Below are 21,111 nucleotides of genomic sequence, written 5' to 3'. Positions count from 1 at the left end.
TTTTGTCATAAATCAATCCAGACGAGCGTGTGCAGGCACCAATTCGAGATCGCATCCTGGCGCTATCGTTTGCCTGTGGACTGTTTGATCAATGTTAACGAACCGAGGTTTTTTCATGATCATGTTCGGCACGTCACGATGTCGACCAACAACCGAGATCATAATCAACAGGAGTTTGCTGAACGAAGTCCATTCTCCACAAAACGCATACGTCTTGCCGGGATATCCCACACTCACACCGACGAAGCTGTAAGCAGAGACAACTTCAAAGATGATGTTGAATGTGGAGAAGGCCAACGGGAAATCAATAAACTTTCGCGACTCGGCCACGCAGATGATGATGACGGCAAAGCTGAGCCACCACATGTCTCGGCTCAGGTGGCTACGCAGACGCTCGTAATAAAAGGTGCTGCGGCATAGCATGGACTCAGCACCATGGCGGGTTTCATTCCTGAAACCCGCCACACCAGCCTCGAGACAAGAGGCATTGCCAGCTTCGGAAATTTGAGGCGAAAAGGTGTCCCTGAGAGAGGTCAGTACGTTTCGCAGCAAGACGAAGTGCGGGCGATGGCAAAGAAGACATACTTGAAAGCTGCACATGTCGGAAGGGCAGAGAGATACTAAACGCAAAATGTTAAAACAATCCAAATGAAAAGGCGCGCTTTGCTCCCTTACCATCATAATAGCTAAACGAGATGTCAGTGAACGCCATGAGTCAAGTCGCTGGAGCATCTTCGACATACCATAGATCACGAGTAATGCTTGTGGGAGTTTATCAATGGCCACGACCGCGAATCCGCCACCCCGGATAGCTGCAGGAATCTTCAATTCAGCGTCTTTTCACACGGATTGAGGTTTAAACCCAATACATACCGAAAGCCTGGAATAGCCCATCTAGAACTCGGAACTTTGGAGGAAGCGTTCCGATTTCAAGATCCCGAAGCGCAGCCAACTCGAACCCACCCCACATGATGACATTTAGCAATACGACCGTACCGACGAGAAACCAGGTGTGTCCTGCTGGATAAAGAAATCCACAGAGCTGTCGTAGAGGTCAGCAAAATATTGCTGCAATTAGACGTGTCATCTAGAAACGTTACATTTTGAGGTTGGGTGAGAACCAGGTCGAAAGTTTGGCGCCATATTGCCCATTTGGGGGTCAAGGGGATCATCCGTCTGCTCGTCCAGATGACCAATCGTAAAAGACATGGGAAGAGTGTGTTTCCAGCGAGAATCAGAATTCCACAAATTAGAAGCGGAGCCGCCCTAGAAGACTTGGGATCAGCAAAGAATGCGGGGTGGAAAAGGAATATTCAAAGCCGCTGGAGCCATGTCGTCGGGAAATACCCACTCTCTTTGAAACGGCTCCATGTTCCTATTCACCAAAGACATGCCATTATTGGCGAATGAGGACATAACGAGAAAGGCTCCGGCCCAAAAAGGAGCAACTCCATCCTCTCGTGGGACATCTGGTCGGCACATCTGGAACCAAAAACCCACACTGAGAATGCCGATCAAAGGACATATCACCGCGTAGCTCAAAGTCGAGACCGAGATTATCATGAGCGCTCTGTATTCAGTCCAGTCTTCTTTACTAGTAGTATTCAAGGTCCCAACGTGGTCTTTGTGAGCCATGAGGCTGTCGATCTTGGGCCCGGCCATCGCAAGCACTGAACCCAATTTGGCGAGTTTGGGTCTTTCTCTTGTCGCCGTAGGGCCCGCAGATACCCGACTCGGAGAACGCGCAAAAGTAAATATGAGAGGGCCACGACTGTGCCGCATGTCTTCGCTCCCAACCGGAGAGGGACCGTCTGCTGGTATCTCTCTGTCGGTGACATTTGTTTTCAATGGACTTAGACTTTTTGCCGGGTTTACAATGCTGCAGATTTCGGTGGGTATCATGTGCTTCTCGGGTAGTGATTCTTGGCAATCAATATGACCCTTCTCTGTCGCCTCTTGACCCCTGATCAGTCTTTTGCGAAGAGACAGAGCACGTAGAAGCGTGATGACCCCATTGATAGGTATCGAATGGCCGAGAATGAACAGAATGAAGATGGTGATTTGGGGCAGTGTCCCTAATACCGAGGGATCGACCTAATAACATCAGCCGGTGTGAACTTGTAAGTCAGAGAATTCATTTGACACCAACCACACTAAGACCGGCTCCAGTCATAGCACTGACACTCATAAACAGTGCATCAACGTATGGCAGATTCACGATCTGCGTCGACGTAGCGTACAGTATGCCGCTGCCGATCATGGAGAAGAGGAAGAAGTATGCCAGGTGAAGAGGAAGGAGCTTCGACTCCAATAGAGAAGCCATGATCGGCATACTCCAGGGTAAGTCGTCGTAAGCCTGCTCCACGAGGTAGCTGCCAGGATGCAAGACTACATTTAAACAACCTGAGCCGCAGGCATGGTGGAAACAGGATTGCTGCCTGTCATCGCGAAGGTAGGCCCTTTTCTGACGAAATGCGCCATGGGATGCCCTTGTGCTTGGAATGTTGGCCGGGAGATTTCATTGAATTTCTTTTGCGCAACACGGCCGAAAGTCTCTGCAATCCACTGGCACCTAGCTCCGAGGCCCAATCCAGACCCAACGGATAAGAGCTGTAAGATTATACATTGTCGAGTAGGAGGTCACCCGCATTCCAAGGAACGACCCGCTGGATTCTTCCGACGTAAGGTAGAGCAATGTGGATGTGGGTTTTCAAGATACCTACAACAGTGATAGTATCAAGCACATGCTCGGCAGGAGGCCTACGCCTCCATGTGAGATACAAAAAGTCATGGAGCCCGCCACTTGTCATTTCCGGTAAGAGATTGCGTCCCGGACGTCACTTTCAGCCGAGCGGCGTGAATGGGCTGGACCGATCTTCGGCGCATGGTGCCAAGAGATATCAAATAACATTCCAGACCAAGATGGACTGCAAGAAGGAGCTTTCAATGAATCAAGGATTCTCGTGGATGAGAGCCTCGAACGGATGTGGACTGCATCGATTTGTGTGCTTCTTTCATTATTAATGCGATTCCAATTATCCTCCATGACAGTTCACGAGGTGGACCAGCCGTGGTTGATCAATATTGGGTTGCGCAAGGGATACTCGCCGCAAGGTTTGATATCCAACTGGCGTCCACTCGGATGGACCGGGCTTATAGCCCTCGGCCATTCCAGCAAACAAGAAGGAGAAACAGTTGCATCGATCCTTCAATGACTCTCAAATCGAGGCCTTTTGCCCTTGATGCAGACTGATGCCCAAAATCAATTGGGCAGTCTAGGAGAAACCTCCTGCGGCCAACCGATTCGCACAGATGCTCTTAAGTTCCGACACGCTGGAGTTCCCTGGGTCGTCTCCAGTTGGGCTGTCAATATTGACCCCTGCAGTCAGGCAAGAAAAATCGATCAGAATCATGGAGAGTGTACACGCAGAGATGGCCACAGAATTCTCATTCTTTCCACTCTCATAGTTGGTGATGAAAAGGATGCAACAAGCCCCCCCATGCGGAAAATTTAGGTTACATGAAGGGAACGGCTTCCAGGGGCGCGCGTGATCGTTGATTAGATAACCCTCGGGTCATGAGCCATCTCACATCACGTCAATGGGGGCAAAGATCAACATCGTCGAGTTTATAGCCCGTTCAGGTTGTTGGGGATGTCTACAGTCCTCAACAGACCCCGGATTCCTTGTACAAGATCAGGGCTTTGGCAAAAGCAGCTCGGCCAGAGCATCCTCAAAATCCGGTTCAGGGGCAACAAGTGCACATCACAAGCGCTGGTGGCCGCCTCCTGTCCGCCGGCGCTTCGGCGACACCAATCACCACCTCATCCTGGGCACCACCACGCAACGACAAGATGCAGCCAAACGTCGAGTAAAATTCCACAAAACATAAATGTGGTGATCATAATTACATCTTACACAACTAAAATTAGATCTGCACATCATCGACCGCACCTGACAGATGTGTGAGTGGTAAAATCTGCTTTGCTGTGCTCTTCGGCCTGTAGGCTTCCTGACACTCGACTTGATGTGGGCCATGCATGGGCGGCTTTCCTCCCGGCTTGCATGTCTGTAGACTGCAGGCATAAAGTCGTGTTTCAGATATGTCCAAGTCTGCTGATAGCCAAATCAGATCCCAGGATTAACCCACAAAACCTTGCGCCAAGCCGATGCTAATGTCAGTACATGCGTGATCCTCCCAATCATTCGTGTTGGTAGGCGCCCGTGTACATGTATAATGGCCATTTGTGATGAACATGGTCTCTCAGCGTGCTGAGCGTTGGTCACACCTTGAGTTGGAGATGCCTGTCATCTTGTCAATACAAAGTCCAAAGCATCTTCCATCAATGAGTGCGATTGTGTGATCTTTTCCTCGACACTGATCGTTGAACCATTCCCTTCGTTGGTTTTCTTTAATCTCACGAGTCCGTGGAGCCCAGATATCTTCTGGTCGCATCTCCTTGCTGGCCAAGGTTGAAATCCGGACATTCTGACCGAAATCTCTCCGTACCGGTGCCACATCTAGTCTCACGATGAGCTCGAATGCATCTACTGCTGGTTCCTTTGACGAGTCCAGATTTCTCAAGCGTACTCGTACTGTTCATTTAGTCCGACTAGGACTTTCTGTCATAGCTACAGCCGGAGCTATCGCAGTGATTGCGTGTGAAGCTGTTCCGCTACGCCATCACCAGGACACTGCGCAGTGGGCGAGTATTGGCCTGGCCCTTTGGCCGCTTAATCTTGATGTACGACCGACCATTGCCTCGTTGGCCTGTGGATGCGTCATCGCAGTCCTGAATTTGGCTTATGCGGTCGTTGCTCTACTTCCCTCTGTAAGTTTATCGGGCAGCTTCTTGGAAGTGAAAAAAGGTCTCGCTAACATCTGTCGCAGCCACATCCACGTATCGGTCTCCTCAACTCTTATGCATTGACTTCTTCCTTTGCCGGATTTTTGACAGCCCTTGTGGGTGTGACTTTCACCATCTATCGACCGTCTGCATCCTACCCGAGCGGTTTCAGTCGGGGAGAAACCCTGCAAAGCTGGACATGCAAGTGGAAGGCACCAGGTGGCTTGGGCACAGCACCTATCGAATTTTCCCGTGACTGCATTGCGACGCGAGCTGGGTTCGGGTTATTGTGCACTTTACTTGGGCTGGAGATTTTGATGGCGCTTGCCGCAATTGCTGGCACATTAGCTCAGCGCGACGTCTCGCGCCGTCGTGAAGAAAATGCGCGGATTGAGAAACTTGACTTTGCGGCTAAGCAGGTATACCAGGCTTAACTACCGATACAAGTGGCTTGGCGTTTATCAGATCTTAGGTCGGTTCATGGAATTTCGCATACAATCTATCGTTTGGTAGGCTCCTATCATGGACCTGGGAGACCGACAGGCTAGTGTGCTGCTTGAAGTAGCTCATGCAGACAAGTTGTTTCTGGGTTTCCCTTCTCTTTCCCTTCATTTCTGTACGTTATTCTAAGTTTTATGTCCCGACTGACCTTGCATATCCTTGTGCGTTGGTGGTGGTTTTGCAGATTCCCCCTGCTTTTGTAATTGTAATGTATCTAAGGAGGAAGAGCGACTGACACCATGCAACTTTGGTCTATAAGAGTGGATTTTCCTGGACTTCTGACCGGTGACCAGGCGGGTAGAATTGCTACTCTTGAATCTGGCTACTGTATATTGACTAACAGCTGAGAATTTGAGACCAGGCACGAACTTAGGCTCATGCAGGTGGTTCAACAAGGTTCCATTGACTCAGAGATTATCAGTCTTGAAGGCTGGACGCAATTGATGACGCCACCAATTGTATGGTTCATCCACAGTCCCTGCATCTCGAGTTTTCTGTTTATCTGTGCCTACCTAGGTAGTGATGAGCCTTGTCACCCCAATTCAATTACATCAGGTGGAGCCACCACGGTCGCAGGACATGGAACTGGCAGGTACTGCCTCAGGCCATACTGCGCTTCACGCCTAATCGGCACCTAATCCTTTATCAGTACCGCCTTCGGCAAAATGATGAATGATTAGATCGCGTCTCTTCTATCGCGCTGCCTCTTCCCCCAGCCAACGATCAATTGCCTAGTTCAAGATGTCTGCTGATCCTACTGTGACCGCAGCTCTTGATCTGGAGGACGAGCAATACGAGTCTGCCGAGGATGAAGACTTCCAGCTCGATACGGTGCAGGACGACTCGGAACTATCCTCCGACGAGGAAGAATCCAGCGAACCCGCCAAGAAGAAACGCAAGACTGATAAGTCCGATGAGGCTATTGATGCAGAATTAGATTCTGGCGACGAAGTCACGATACAAAAGGCACGAGAAGGGCGAACTCAGTCGAAGAAAAAGAAGACCAAAGGCGATGAACAAGCGATCGGTGAGGATGTGGATTTTGATGAGGACGAGGAAACGGGGACGGGGGGGTTTGTGCGGACACGCGCGATGAAAAAGCACATGTGAGCTTCTTCCTGATGACTGGTCCCTCTGAGTGACCTTTGCATTCTCTGATCTTCAAAGCAGCCAGGAAGAAGAGCGAAAACCGCTTGCTCGAATCGATGGCGCAACAGTAGATGTTGATGCCCTCTGGGCGCAAATGAATTCCTTGCAGAACCCAGTCAGCCTCAGCGAACCCCAGATAATCGAGAAAGAGGAGATAGCACCAGCAGCATCCGGTCCAGAGCCCCTCTCTAGTAGGACACCCCATGTCGCTCCTCAACTGAATGGCGATAGTTCTCAACGCAAACACACAGAGCAAATGGTCAGAATCAAGAGAACCTATAAGTTCGCGGGCGAAGTGATCACCGAAGAAAAGCTTGTACTCAAAGACTCGGCCGAGGCCAAAGCGTTTCTGTCCGGTGGAGAGAATGTGGAATTCACAGAAGTGGTCGAGGGCGACGAGACAAAGAACCTTCACAATCTACGTCGACCTCTCCGGAAAATTTCGAGATTCGATCCCAACCCGTCTAATATGATCAAGAAGAGCTGGGAGAAACAAGCCCTCACTGACAGTGCGGCAGATGCCACTGGCCCTAAGATCAACACCGTGGAGAAATCTCGGCTGGATTGGGCGCAGTATGTGGACAAGGCGGGCATCAAGGACGAACTTCGCACACACAGCAAGGCAAAGGAAGGCTATATTGGCCGGATGGACTTTTTGGGACGAGTGGAATCTAAGAGAGATGAAGAGGCTCGCCAAGCTCGGCTTCGGGGGGTTTGAAGCCATAGCTTATTGGGCTGTTTCATGCCACCCCAACTGATGCTTCATCCGCACCGAGGCCACTGCCATATCTTAAGCAAAAGAAGTTGGAAATGCCATCGCCCCATACGCGGTGCGCTGCAGCACGCATCCTTTGTGTGAATTGAGGCAACAAGTATTACAGACCGAATGTCCTCGAAATCTGATCTTCACCTCATTTTATGAGAGGCCAAGGGCTCGAACCAGGAATGATCATCTCCGTGAGAAGTGCCCTACACCTCAGTCTTCGTTGGCGGAGAGGGACCAGCAAAGCTGCTCGTCGGCCTCTAAAATCCTGAGCAGCCGTCGTGCTCCTACTTTGCCAAAGCAGCACGCCTCAACTCAAACTGGGACGTCTCGTGGACCATGAGTGTCCTCATTACAGGTGAAAAATGACCAAGTTTATTCTACAGAAATCTGGAGCCACTCCGATGTCTTTGAGAAGCATCAATTCCGTAGAAGGCGGTCAAACTCCGACATCGCTTATTGTGCTTTTCTCGAGAAAGTCAGCGAAGTCGCCGTTGGTCATTGATCAATGTAATCATATTCTCATTCCTGAGCTTGCGTAGTGCTATAACATCAAATTCGTTGTCACGTTCAGCGCGACTTTTTGTTGAATATTGGACATAGAGTACGCTATCTCTCAAAGGGCCCGAAAGACTCGAGCCAGATCTTAATTCATTTACTTGGGGAGGTACTTGATACCAGTGCTGGGGCAGCTGGACTTGGTCACTGTATCCAATTGTTAGTATCCGCCAGGCAGATCAAATCCATTTCCTCATGCAAAAAGTTCATCTGGAAACAAGGGGTGGGGGAAAAAAGACTTACAGGTGTCAACAGCCTCATATTGTCCGGTGATAGCGTTGCCGGCAACGTTGAAGAAGTACCACACCTGGTTCAGCTTACCACTGGAGCAACCAAGGTAGACCGAAGCACCATCGTGCAAGTTGCTCAGGGCAGCCTGAATGTCGCTGAGTCTGTACGTCTTGCTAGTACTGGGGCGGATGCCAGCATCGGCGAGCGCCTAGGGAAGGAATTAAAAAAAAAGGGTTAGCCAAAGCCTTTCCCAGCGAATGTTCGCTCTGTGCTGCGGTTGACAGACCTGGTAGGTATCAAGACCCTGGAACAGATCAACCACCTTCTGGAAGAATTGGCCGACTTCTTCCTGTGGGGAATAGTTGCTGTAGCACTCGGGGTTAATGGTGTTGATGCAGGTGCCGTGCTTGCCCCATTCGTGGGCCCAGAAGGACTCGTCATCGCCGTTGATATCAACCCAATAGTCCTGCATGTATGACAGGAGATCGTCGCGACCCTGAGACAGCAGGATATCGGAAATGTTGGTGTAGGCACGGCTGGAGTCACAGCTTGCTTCGTAGGTACCGTCGCAGTTGTCAGGCCTGAGAAGTTTGGATTAGGATGTGAGGGGACGCGATGGATAAATTTATCATTCTAGAAGTCTCGCTGGGGACTTGGACAACTGAGGACGGCGATGATTGTCATAACGCACCAGAGACCGTGGATAGTCCACGAGTTGGATGGACCGGTGGAAGGGTTGGTGTCCCAGAATTGGGTCTGCAAGAGGGCGCCACCAGGGTAATTGAAGCAGCAGGTGGGGGTCTGAGATGAGCTCTGGCAACTGAAGACGTTGTTGTTACTGCAAGTCTCCAGTTGAGCAGACACACCTGTCGCCAGCGAAGTGGCCGCCAGGCCCAGAAGAGAAGAGCGAGAAATTGTCATTTTGTTAACCGAGCAAAGTGATCCTATTGAAGAGATGGGGGTTCAAGAGGTCCGTATAGACGTGAAAATGGATTGATATAAGGGAGGGGAGTTGATGGCTGATAAATGTTCAACTCCAGGGCCGGACCCATGGGACATATATAGCCCACCCGGACGCACCAGATGTTGGCTCCCAGACATCCATTTCTGCTGAAGAAACCGCCAAGGTTGATCCTGATCGTGCAAAGGAACGGGGCATTCTGCAGGCCACCGGCCTAAAAAGCGGGCAATATTCTCCGCGAAACAGTGTCGATCACGACTGATAGCAGCACATGCTTCCAGGGCCCGCATTTGATTCGCTCAGTGGTTGCCTATCAGAGTTCTGTTTCGCCCTACGATATTAGTTGTCTGCAGACTCCAGAGCTTGTTGGCCCTAGTCAGTAAGCTAGTAACTTAGTTCTAGCATTGGCCCGCTTTACGCAGTTAGCGGCCGAGTTGTTCCTGCTTAGCCCACCGGTCTGACGAACAGAAAACGCTGGACTCCGACCGGAGCAAAAGAAGAGAAGCAGACAACACCACCAATCGCGATTGAGAATGGCTGGGTGCGATAGTGACTGGTGCCCAAGGTCTCCGTCGGAAGTCCTGCCAGATCAATCGGAGCGAATGGGGGTTCGTGTCCCCAGCATTGTGTGGAGCGATCCGGGCGAGTTGAGGTTGCATCGCTTGCAGTGGACCTCTAGCCAAGTCAACCGTACGAGATTAAGGGAATTGCCGATCACCCGCTTACGAGCGAATCACTGGAGAGAAACGCCACCTGGACGCTGGCCGTGGTGTGTGACTAGGATTGCAGTATCTCCGAGTAAATGTTCTTCCGAGATAATCATCTGCAGTGGGCGAGTTTGTCTCCACGTCCCGCGAGCCTCGTCTTACAACAAGGCGGCGTGAGATAGTTCCTTCTCAAGCCACTTTGACATCAAAGACCGAGCGGAGGATCTTCCGTGGATTGTGCGCTCGACGCGGATTCGGGAGGCCAAATAGAACGGGTGCCCGATACAAGAAACATTTGGGCTGCGAGGATTGGAAGGGCTACGGTCTCTCCCGAGTGCAATGCTTGTCAAGCGTCTATTTCGCAAACTACGCCAAATCAGGATAACAATTGTTCCTCTTCTTCAATCGCGGCGCAAGTTGCTGCAGGAACATGCACACATGCCACAGCCACGGTCGCGATGATTGCGAGCAGACCGGCCTGTAGGAAGGGCATCCCCATCCATGCACCGCCGAGATGCAAACCGATTCGGAACAGGTAAGCAAAGAGCGGACCGGCCACGAGGATTCCAATAGATTGGGAAATTGTGATGGCCGAATAAAGAGTGCCCACATGATCTGGGGGGACGAGACTGGTTGCCAGACTGCGTGCTGTGATGGGAAAAGCCGAGCTCAAAGACAGGGCCACCACCCCAATGACCAGTAGTGGCGGGAATGGAGCCAGCCCTACCGCCAGGAAGCCGACGGTCATGAGTAATCCACTACCCAACGTGATATAGTGATCGCGATGCGGGCCGTGCATGTTGAGATAGTTGGTTGCGGCAAAGGTTATCCCGGGCATGATGACGAGAAAATTGAGGAGCGTGAAAATGCCGCGGATGGAGATCAAAAGACTCGCCTGCAGTGGTATTAGCCGGAGAACAAAACGCCATCGGGTTCCGGACGCAAGACACGTACCCGAGCAAGACTCCAATGATATTTCTTCGAGACATATTGAAGGAGGACGAAGGAGGACGATCGACTGAGTATGGCGACCAAAAGACTCAGGATTAATAGGCAAACCCCAACGTTTCGCCAGATGACCTGCGTTGAATCTGTGAATTCCCGAACTTGATCCGCGACCTCTTGCCACATTGAGCGTTTGGTGATGATTCGGACATTATTGTCGGCGGCATTCGCGTCCACAACGTCCGAGGGCTCCCTGCCAGTCGAATTTGCTTGATCGAGCCATCTTGCCTTGTTTGCTTTGGCTTCTGGCAGGGTCTCTGGCAGAAACAGGACCGGGATGCATCCAAAAATGACAATAAAATACCCGAGAGTATACGGAATCCAGTAATCATACTGCATAAGCCAGGCGCTAATGGGGGTCCCTATAATTTCGGCGAATATGGCGCATGCGTTCAGACGGAACAACGCCGTGGACCTATGAACTGGTTAGAGCGCTGTGCGAGGGCATTTGCAATTTGCTCGGTACTATGCCTTTCTTCTTCTGAAAAAATGTCCGCCACCATGACCAGCGCGATGGTCACGAGCGTCTGGTCGCCGCCACCGATAATTCTGAATAGTCCACTCATCCAGATCAATCGCAGCGGAACTACATTGGAAAAGATTGCTAGATAGATGCGTTAGCATCTTGAACGTCTGAATCTCTCCACATGTACTGAGCAGCCCCCCTCTCCTCCCTTCCATTGCTTGGACTTTGGGGAAAGGCCGGTTTAACCACTCACCCACCAAACGGATCCAGAGCTCCCCCAGCAGGATTCCCACGATGCCCAAGTACAAGACCGGCTTGCGGCCCCAATGATCGGACAACACGCCATAGGGGAGAGACAGCAAGATGCTGGGAAGAACCTCAAATGTATCTTTGTAGCCCTGGACCAGCGCCAGCTCTGCCTGAACGGCTTCCGATTTGCATGGATCACTCCCAATTCCTTGTAGAGTCCCAATCCGCGCCGGGTCCGCTTCGACGGGCAATACTCCTTGGTTGCGACAGATAATCTGCTCTAGAATGGCAGTTTCGGGAGCGAGAGAGATGAAGGTACCAATGTCCGCTGCGAGCACGAAAATGGCACAAATTATTAAGATGGTGAACTTCTTCCTTTGTGAGCGAGCGGGGGCAAAGACTGTCGACTCATCGGCGAGTAGGGGTTCGGTCTCTTCGATGACGGCAATTTGCGCAACCATGTTGGGCTCCTCGACGTGGTTGCAACGGCCGTGGGGAGAGACCTTTCTTTGGGAACTGTTGATCGAGATTCCACGAGAACCAAGGAGGGTTGAAGAGGGTCAAATTTCGACCGAGTCCTATTCTTTGATCGTTGTGAAAGCGTGCGGCTGCTTATTTTGGCTGCCTTGGCTTGGAACTTAGCGCCGACACCCGCTTATCGCAACGCCAAACAAAGCCGCCCATCTCACGGAGCCCCAGTCGCTTCTGATTCGTTTGTTTCTGAAAAGGATCCAATGTCAGCTTTCAAAGTTCCCCGCACTCTCCAAAGACAGCAGACAGGCAAGTGACTTTGGGTCGTGTAGAAGGAGTGATTCTGAAAACTTACATCAAGCAGAATCGGTCGGGTCGGGTCGGGTCGGTCTCCGTGTACGCAGCGCTGGACTCTCTATGTTGAGCTGTCCTTTTCTTGACGGTTGAAGGTCTGTGGAAGCTGCCCAGTGAAGGTTTGGCTGAGGGGGCTAATGCAGTAATGCACCGTCAGCCAGGATCAAAAGGACCCGAGAATTGTAGTGGGTCAAATCGAGCCACAATTTGTTCAAGCAATATCCACATCAGCAAACCGTCGTTCTTCTAGAACGGTCGAGGGGGTGATCTTTGATCCCTGAGAATCAGCCTGCCTATTTCGAGTGACTGACCAGATTTTGCGTGACATATGCAGGGCTCGTTGAACCTGACGAAGCGCTGAAGAATCTTTGGCTGGGGACATTTCTCAATGCATCCTATCTAGCCATCACCTGGAATCACTTTAAGGGAATACCTGTTCTCGGCGGCGGGAGAACTCGTCGCATCGGGGCTTCAGGGAATTTCTGTCCTCATAGAAACCTTCAACGAAGCCTATTTTGAATCGTGCGACAAGCCAACGCTGCCCGTGTTTGTCTGTGCATGATAAACCTCGCGGCGAAACCTCCCCTGCCATGGACCGCAACGCACCACAGAGTTAGACCGCATCCTCTGCAGCAATCGCCTTCTCCTTTCATGTCCAAGTGGACAAGAGCCTCGAAGACTCATTCGTGCTTTCCTCACCCTGAAACTCAGAGAAGTTGATTCTGCGCCTCCTCGTTCATCGTCTTGAATCAGACCACGGCAGCCTGCATCGAAGAACGCGTTCTCCCGACGCCGAGCGCACGCTAGAATTTAAATTCAAACCGGCGATCTTCTGAACTGTCAGAATGGTTCGTCTAAAGGCTCCGTTATGCTGGCTTCGCCCGTCTGCAGGCTGCCACACAAGCCATGGACCACGCTACGGCTGGCTGCGTCGAGGACTGATCTCTCGTACTGACAGGTGTTCCGTTCAAGTGGCGGCAGGATCAGCTTTCGAGAAGGCACATCATTCGTTCTTCCCTCTTTCCCGCTGTCTCCTTTTTACTTGGCGATAATGAGGCGTGGGCTATCATGGCATCGGATATGTTCAAAGCTGGGGTGCCAAGTGGCTAACTCTGCATCATGGCATGCACCTCTCTTAGTACCCCGCCCGAACAGGTAGCAAGAGTCATATTCGCACGAGCGTGAAGTCTTCGTCGTATTATGCTGGTGATTGCAGGGATATCATGCTAGGGTGTCGGGCTGTTTGCTCGAGTACAGGCGCGGTCGATTGACGGAGTTATAGGAAGAGACCTGATGGATTGTGGGCTTTCGAAACACATTTGAAATCCAAATTCGGGCTGTCAAATTTCTAGACACGATAAATATGTCGTTGATGCATTCACTGGTCTCCATTGGTCTTTCTGACCGTGCAGAATCACTGCCCAGCTTCTATTCGTGACGGAGTTAGTAAAGTAAAACTCTTGCGGGAATTGGAGCTGCTTTTCAAGGTAGCAGAATTGCTGGAAGAAGCCAACGGCGTATCCTGCACAAAGGTCAATTTATCAGCTTGGGAACGCCACTTGCAAGTCAGAGATTCAAAATCAGCTGATTTCCGGTAAATGTATCGCCCAATGTGTCTAAAGGATATTGTTGAAAATGAACGGAGACGTAAAAAGCTAGAAACCGATGCAGTTGCTGTGGACCTTACACTAGACCCATCTACAGGTCTTGAAAATCAAGAGTCATTGGATGTATGGATACTGATTGTGCAGGCCTGGATACCTTTTTATCCCGAAAACTCTCGATGTTTCATCCGACGAGCCTGTGGTTTTGATGAGCAATTAAGAGAAATAACGATGCACATGGGCCAATATGGACGAGAATGCCGGAGATATCAAGATAACATGGGAAGCTTACAAGCATGGTTCTGATCCCGCTTATTCGAGAGGTGAGGCCACAGTTTCCTTGTGATCGGTTCAGTATAGAATAGAAGATGCCTGGGAAATAAGTATGTATCTCGAACAGCCATATCAAAGAGAAGGACTCAATATCTCCTTGAGGCTTGATCGAGCTAAATAATATTACCGCACTTGTTAATCTGGGCTCCGGGTATCCTTTCAAAGAAGTACGACAGCAGTAGGATAATACTGAAGAAGACGATGTATAAAATTTTACCGGATGATTGCTTCATTGCGAAAGTTACCCTGACTTTCGTTACTTTTCACCAGACCTGGTGGCTCAGTGGCACAGGGACCTGCAGGTGATGAGTTCCCGGATCAAGTCTATGCGACAGGCCCTTTACGACGAACTCACTCGCTTGAAGACTCCCGGGACTTGGGAGCACATCATTCAGCAGGTAAGTTGACTCGTACATCCTCCGGCCTCATCTGATCTGGACGACTCACTTAAATCGAATCGATCTAGAACGGCATGTTTTCGTACACCGGACTTAGCCCGAAGCAAGTCTATGCGCTCAAGGACAAGTATCACGTCTACCTGCTCAAGTCGGGTCGTGCCTCCATCAGTGGCTGTAAGTCTCGCTCCCGTTCCGCTTTCCTATTCCTCTCCTCTTCCAAACCACAGTATTATGGTTGATATATGGCGTCTGCATGGATGAAATGCCTAACAGAATTGCGTGGCTGGATAAATGTACATGGTACTACCAGTCCAAGACCGCCCTGGGAGAAAGTGTCGGGACGTAACTAGTCAGTCTTAGTTTATGAATGGTGAAATTCCGACCCTTCAGTGACAAGCAGGAAATAATATTTCTAATTCAAGATGATTTTCAGTTCAGTTTTTCTTCCCCGGCGAACAGGCTGAAGCTGAGCATCTACAAGAAGAGTTCATGGATGCTACAGATTTCCGTGAAAATTATTATCCGATTGAAAAAACGAGCGAAATATATTTCCACCAGCGGCCGGCCATTCATTGCAGCGACCACCTAGGCCCAAAGTTATATTTTCCAAATCAATGGGATCTCTAGAATGAATAATGTCAGTTGCAAAGCAAAGGAAGGCAATATCAATGCTTCAAACTACAATGCTAGTATATACACGCCATTTCCAATTATAAAGACAAGCCCTCTTCTACAAAAAAACAATGTACAAGGATGTATTGATTGGAAGGTCCATAGCAGGGCTGGCGCCCTGGCCTTGTACGTAGCGACCAATTGAAAGAATCTCTAGACGCTCACAGTCCATGGATGGAAACTGCTTGGAAAGAGAAAGTCCACCAAAACAATATCCTGCTTGACCGTAGTCTAATATCAAAATGTCTTCCAGTTGCTTCGATGAACAAACAAATCTGTCTTCTCTACTACACACAAACACACACCCACGACGCGTTCTTGTTGAAATTGTTCTTGGAACAGTCTTGACGGATCCTCATCAAAGGGTAATGGGTACTGATCTTCGTGAGAAATCTCCCAGCAATAGATGGCTACGCCTTCCAAGTGCTGTTGCTGATTGCATGCATTTACGCCGACCACCCAAGGGCAGGAAAATAAAAATGGATCTTCCCCCATTCAAAGCTCCATATTGAGTCACGAATCGACATCTTGAGTCTCGTATTATTGGATTATCGCTCCATTGTCTCCAGGAAATGTCGCTGACAAGCGATGCTGTAGTTACCAAGATGTGCGTTGTATTGTCTGGATCCTTCTTGCTGCCTCCCTTGTAGAGGGTTGTCCCAGGCAGCGCGATGCGCGGTCCCTAATCGGGTGCTGACACCTTCTCACCGGAGGTAAGGGTATTGCTGCATGAGGTCATTCCAGTTCTCCTTCCACGTCAATCCACGACTGGCGGCGTAGAGTAGGTTCTCTTTATGAAGTCTGACTACTACCGTCCCACGGACCATTTGACCCAATTGGAATTGAAGCTTTTTTGTTTTTTGGGTCTTGGAAAGGTGGGAACATAGCTTGGAGGTGGGTGTGTGGTGGGTTCTGAACTCCCGATCTGCTGTGCGTACTGAAGGCTTACATGAGGAATGTGAAATATGGATGCGGGAGAAGGATGCACAGTCGATCACTGGGGGTCGGTCGAGGTGGTAGTTGCTGGTCGGCAGGGCCGAGCCCGTTTCTTTTTTCCTTTCGGTGTCTGCTTTGTCGGTGGAATTGTCTGGCCCCCCGTCGGTCTTTACTGCGCTCAAACCGGTTTTCTTTGCTCCTCCCTTTCCTCCCCGCAAGAAGCTATTGAAAATGACTGGCATGCGCATTGTTGAAAAAAGACGCAGAGCCAATGGAGCGATGGCCGGAATTGCGTGAGCGAGGACTTCCAGCGCCCGCCAAGGACGGACAGCTAGCTTCTTGGTTACGAGAGTACTTGCAGGTGAATTCAAGCCACGCCTAATATGTTGACAGAAAGAAAACTCCAGCATGTACTATTCGATGATATTCATGGTCCATGAAAATCCTGCTACGTTGCCTCGAAAGGAATCTTCAAAACCCGGGGTAACACGAGGTTCGAGACCTGGATCGGATCGACTGAATGAGTCTTGCCACCTTGTCGCACCAATCTCCCCCAGATGCAAGATCGAGGCAGAAACGCCCCCCCAAGTGCAGAGTTAATCTGACGGAGAGCTGACCATAGGGCAATACCGACGAAAGATAGACTCTAGCTAATGTTCAGTGTATCCAGGAGCTCGGGACTCAGAACGACGCAAGGTCGTGTGTGGGGGGAGGGATGGTCTAAACGTCCTGCATGTCAACATGAAGGGTTCGAGCCCAGGGTTCCTGAAATGATTGCAAAGGTACCCGGAAATCCAACTTAGTACCTGAGAAAGTATGTGCAGTACCAGTGAGTTTCCGATAGGCTCCAGGAAGATGACCACACAAGGATGTTTTTTGAGACCGATTTAGACCACTTATTCGCCATTGCTGGACCAAAAAAGGCCGTTGGACTAAACAGGACGTACCTTTCTGCAAGGGGCCGTGGGATTCGATAAATGTGGTAAACATGATGAAGGAGGAAAAGTCCATTCAGAGTGCTCAGACTCAGGCACATCAGGCACACACCAAGGGTCTGTTTTCCATAAGCTTTGGAGATAAAGGGTGTGCAAAGCGTCATTCGGGTATCCCGGAGTTGTGTTTGGGGTTTGATCGGGCAGACTCGATTGTGCAGGGTGGGATGTCTGTCTCTCGTTTGTTTGATGAAGACTTCAACAATTAAATCAAGCCCCAGAAGGACGAGAGTGACCCTGTACCAATGAGGTAGCTTACGGATCGATTCAGGAGTAATCACAGACCAACTGAGTGGTTGTCAGTCGAATAGACCGAGGTCTATTTCTACTCGTCTTCATAGTCGATTTCTCGATTTTTCCCCCTTCCCTTACTCGAATGGACACTTGCCCTTGTTCCCTCGCCGTAACTCCTGAAGTGCCGGTGAAAGGGAATTATCCAATTGTGCACGGTCGCAAACCTAGGCCATGAACGTTGTCATCTGAAATTGTCCTTTTTGCCGTCCACGTCAGTCAAGTATGCCAGCGTTTCGCATCACTCATACCGAAGTTCCGGGCCTGGTAGACTCGGACGTTCCAATGATCGACATGCGACGTCAGTGCACAGCGACCCCAAAGAGATGACTGGATACCGAGAGAGTAACTTGCTGCTCAGATGATCAAAGACTCCGTACGGGACCGCGCTCTGCTGAGGTCCGAGGAATGCTGAGATATCATCGGGATTTGCTGAGGACTACCTTGCTGTCAGGTAGATCTCCAACCCAAAGTATGTTTCAGGACGATTGGGAGAGCCCCAAACACACGGCCATGGGGGGAGGAAGAGGAATCCTTCAGCTCCACAGACGGATCGTCATCCTCTCAGCTTGGTTCATCATCTTACTATGGATTTGGGTCCCTTGGTACGGTTCATGTGAGGCTAGACTGAGACTTTGTGATATCACTCAGGGCTTGTCATAATTGGCGGTTTACGTTGATACGTTGGGCGAGCTCGGCCGTCTCCAAGTGTGGGGAAGGGACAGACCGAGGAAAGTAGTGTACACCCACACACCCATACACATGGACCTCCGCAAGTTGGACAAGGTTCAGAGAAACGTCTAGATTCAATAGTTGAGGCAGCTGGGGTTCCGAAGACCTGGTTTAACAAACCCTGACGACCGTGCCACTCACTGCAAGCGTTGTCTTGAGCAAGCCGATAAAGTGTCTTTTGTCTCTCTTACCCTCTCTCTCTCTGTCTCTGTCTCTGTCACACTGGACTATTCCCGACGGAAGATCTACCTGGCCCTGTGGAGTCTACTTAGAAGATGCAGTCTTAAATTGCTTTCTTTCATGAACGTTCGTATTCAGTAATAAAAAGAGGCAAACTTCATATTTTTCTCCATTCAGAGTTGATTATTGGTGGGATCATTCACGATTGAGCGACGCTCTTCGCTGTCTCAACATGCACGTAACACAGATCACCAAATAATTTCCCAGCATGCCAAAGAAGGCGACATAACGGTTTGAGTAAGCGGCCGATCCGTAAACTCTACGTCTTGAGCATGGCCATCTCCCCTAAATGATATACTCTGTATGTCTGTCCTTGCTGACTCATTGTGTGCATGCAAGATGAAGAACCACCTAACGATCAATGTGCGTCTCTACTTGACCAACATATGGTCTCGTACATGATCTTCTTCGCCTCGAATCTGCGACATGGTCCCCAATAGCGTTCATACCTTTCAACCCACCCATTAAAAACTTTTTTGGGGGGTGGATTCCGGACGTCAGACGAGTGATGGTGAATGGCTGTTGCCTCGATCAATGTGAGTTAATCGATCCTGCTCGATGCAGGGGTTGTCAGACTGTCAGGGGGGGGGGGGGGGGGGGGGGGGGTCGTCGAGCCCACCTCCAGTGGGCCCTAGCGACGGTCCGGGAGGCCCTCAGCATCCATCCGAGGGACGGGCAGCGCACGGCAGACAGTGGCGGGCTTACCATGGAAAGGAACTTGTTTCTACCTTCATCGAAGATAGCCTGGATTGAATAAATTCAGATTTGATCATCAATGACTCATACTAGTGCCAGGCTACGGATTGAGTTTCTTTCCCCTTTTGGTGCTTGACTCTATAGCGAGCATGTCATTCATTGCAGGGTGGAGTCAGGTCAATCGCATAGAGATGGAGACTATTCACAAAGAGCCGGAAGAGTTTCCCCCAACATCCATCGTCGAGTGCGCCTGCCCAAATTCAATGGTATTTGATTGGCAATGACTATTCATTGCAGAGTGCATTGTTGCTGGCTCAGGGGGGTTGGTCAGGGTTGGGTACCCCTTCATTGTTGCAGCATGCCATTATTTCCGCATGCTTCCTCGTGGTCAACCAGAGTATTGGTCACTACTACCGTGGAAAAGCCATGAGAGATTCCAGGAGAGCTGCATGGCATTCACGTGAAGTAGATAGCGTGTTGAGGCTGCGGGACCTACTGCGTCGACCTTGATCACCTTGAGAACTGGCCTGGGTATGCGAATAGTAAACTGGTCGCACAGGGGTTGGCTCCGTGTGCCCGCTTGATCGGACAAAGCTGTCGAGTTCTATTTTGAAACTGTGGGCTAAAAGTGGCGAGTCAAATCAATTGCAAGGTTGGAACCGCCATTCCAAGCATCAGCTGACTGGCGTCGGGATCCGGTTCGTCTCTTACTCGAGTCCTAGTCGTCCCGTACCATCAGCCCGTAGAGTATTCGGAGACAGATCTCATATGCTAATGGTCTCTGGAGTAGAATCCCCATAGATCGATGGTCGGCACCGCCCCACCAGTGAGCCCGTACTTTTCGCATCTTTTATCTTTTCTCTGCTTTGAACAAATCCAGGCCGATCGGCGGGGGAGGGGGGCTTTCCAAAGAGATCTAGATTCGGCATCGATATCTGCTCGACCTTCGGACTAGCTTCATTTTTGGGGGGGGAGGGATCGAAAGGAGATCAAGAAAAAGAGGAACCCCCAAAATAAATTCCCATATAATGAATTTGAAATGGGATGATGTAGTGACATCCACCTGGATCTCAAAGGATGGACTTGCGAGTTTCAAATGTTTTGCCACTGACTGGCATCGTTTACGGAGAAGATCGAGGACCACCGAGGTGGTGAATGGAATGGACGTGTTTGCGACACAAAGGCACGGACGATCTAATTCCCCGAGTTGAGCTGGCACTCACTAGCCACGCAAACTTTCCCGGAACCATGGAACAGGGTGACCCCGAGGATCATGCTGAGCTCAGCCCGGCATAGTGAGGATCCATGAGATATGGGCTGGTGCTGACTCGGTGCTCAGGTACATACCTGTCCCTTTTGGATTGGAAAAGTTGATGACTCCTGTCCAGGCGGCAGACGGAACGGGGTGTACGCCCGCTCACTCACAGAACTCCCCATGAGGCCCATTGGTAGTGACTGATGGGTCACAGCCCTGCTATGAGATCAGATGCAGGTCTGCCACTAGCCTCCCATGGCGGTAGTTCTGAATGGCGTTCCCCTGAGCGGCAGTGAACCCAAGGTTTTGGTGAACATTCCAGAGAGATTCTTTGCACGTAATGATCCCCACAAAGGACCACCGGGGAGTGGTTTGAGAAAAGTTGGTCCGATGGCCCAACGCTGTCCGTTCCACCGTCACTGAGGCTTCGGTGGCCACACCCACTGCACCTCTTCCCGTCGTCTCTCCCACGGACCACGGGCGGTCTATCAACAAGCGACCGCCCTCTCTCCACTCTCAACATTCCTATGCAAGCCCACAAACGCAGACCCGGACCTTTTCCACTCAAAGAACTCATTTGTCATGGACCTGGAGAGGATCCATCAGAAATACAGTAGTGAGCAGCCCCTCCACATGCTGAAGGACCCTCTCTGTGCTGTGGCGGTGGAGCCTCGAGCCACAACTGAGGTACCTGAACAATC

At 50.5% G+C, this 21,111-nt stretch overlaps 7 protein-coding genes across 7 annotated transcripts; 4 read left to right on the top strand and 3 right to left on the bottom strand.

The window, feature by feature from the left end:
- Nucleotides 1-12: 12 nt before the first annotated feature.
- Nucleotides 13-2,323, bottom strand: POX_c03566 (uncharacterized protein; the record flags this gene model as incomplete). The annotated part of the gene is made up of 8 exons (XM_050112460.1): nt 13-523; nt 586-620; nt 676-686; nt 744-812; nt 874-1,042; nt 1,096-1,266; nt 1,348-2,094; nt 2,150-2,323. 8 exons carry the CDS (start codon nt 2,321-2,323, stop codon nt 13-15), a joined length of 1,887 nt encoding a protein of 628 aa, XP_049970016.1.
- Nucleotides 2,324-3,242: 919 nt separating this feature from the next.
- On the top strand, nt 3,243-3,515 carry POX_c03565 (uncharacterized protein; the record flags this gene model as incomplete). Its single annotated transcript, XM_050112459.1, has 1 exon — nt 3,243-3,515. One exon carries the CDS (start codon nt 3,243-3,245, stop codon nt 3,513-3,515), a length of 273 nt encoding a protein of 90 aa, XP_049970015.1.
- A 1,016-nt stretch (nt 3,516-4,531) lies between these two features.
- Nucleotides 4,532-5,280, top strand: POX_c03564 (uncharacterized protein; the record flags this gene model as incomplete). Its single annotated transcript, XM_050112458.1, has 2 exons — nt 4,532-4,831; nt 4,891-5,280. 2 exons carry the CDS (start codon nt 4,532-4,534, stop codon nt 5,278-5,280), a joined length of 690 nt encoding a protein of 229 aa, XP_049970014.1.
- Nucleotides 5,281-6,088: 808 nt separating this feature from the next.
- POX_c03563 (SWR1-complex protein 5) lies at nt 6,089-7,214 on the top strand (the record flags this gene model as incomplete). The annotated part of the gene is made up of 2 exons (XM_050112457.1): nt 6,089-6,453; nt 6,518-7,214. The coding sequence occupies 2 exons, from the start codon at nt 6,089-6,091 to the stop codon at nt 7,212-7,214; spliced, it is 1,062 nt and encodes a 353-aa protein (XP_049970013.1).
- Nucleotides 7,215-7,914: 700 nt separating this feature from the next.
- Nucleotides 7,915-8,969, bottom strand: POX_c03562 (Ribonuclease T2; the record flags this gene model as incomplete). The annotated part of the gene is made up of 4 exons (XM_050112456.1): nt 7,915-7,964; nt 8,061-8,256; nt 8,335-8,629; nt 8,740-8,969. The coding sequence occupies 4 exons, from the start codon at nt 8,967-8,969 to the stop codon at nt 7,915-7,917; spliced, it is 771 nt and encodes a 256-aa protein (XP_049970012.1).
- Nucleotides 8,970-10,092: 1,123 nt separating this feature from the next.
- Nucleotides 10,093-11,897, bottom strand: POX_c03561 (uncharacterized protein; the record flags this gene model as incomplete). The annotated part of the gene is made up of 4 exons (XM_050112455.1): nt 10,093-10,611; nt 10,671-11,083; nt 11,137-11,325; nt 11,441-11,897. The coding sequence occupies 4 exons, from the start codon at nt 11,895-11,897 to the stop codon at nt 10,093-10,095; spliced, it is 1,578 nt and encodes a 525-aa protein (XP_049970011.1).
- Nucleotides 11,898-14,112: 2,215 nt separating this feature from the next.
- POX_c03560 (uncharacterized protein) lies at nt 14,113-15,223 on the top strand (the record flags this gene model as incomplete). Its single annotated transcript, XM_050112454.1, has 4 exons — nt 14,113-14,188; nt 14,469-14,596; nt 14,665-14,770; nt 15,030-15,223. The coding sequence occupies 4 exons, from the start codon at nt 14,113-14,115 to the stop codon at nt 15,221-15,223; spliced, it is 504 nt and encodes a 167-aa protein (XP_049970010.1).
- Between the last annotated feature and the right edge of the window lie 5,888 nt (nt 15,224-21,111).

This window comes from Penicillium oxalicum, chromosome III (assembly GCF_001723175.1).
Source record: "Penicillium oxalicum strain HP7-1 chromosome III, whole genome shotgun sequence".
Taxonomy (NCBI): domain Eukaryota; kingdom Fungi; phylum Ascomycota; class Eurotiomycetes; order Eurotiales; family Aspergillaceae; genus Penicillium; species Penicillium oxalicum.
The sequence above is the reverse complement of the archived record's forward strand: the minus strand, read 5'-3'. Positions and strand labels throughout refer to the sequence as shown.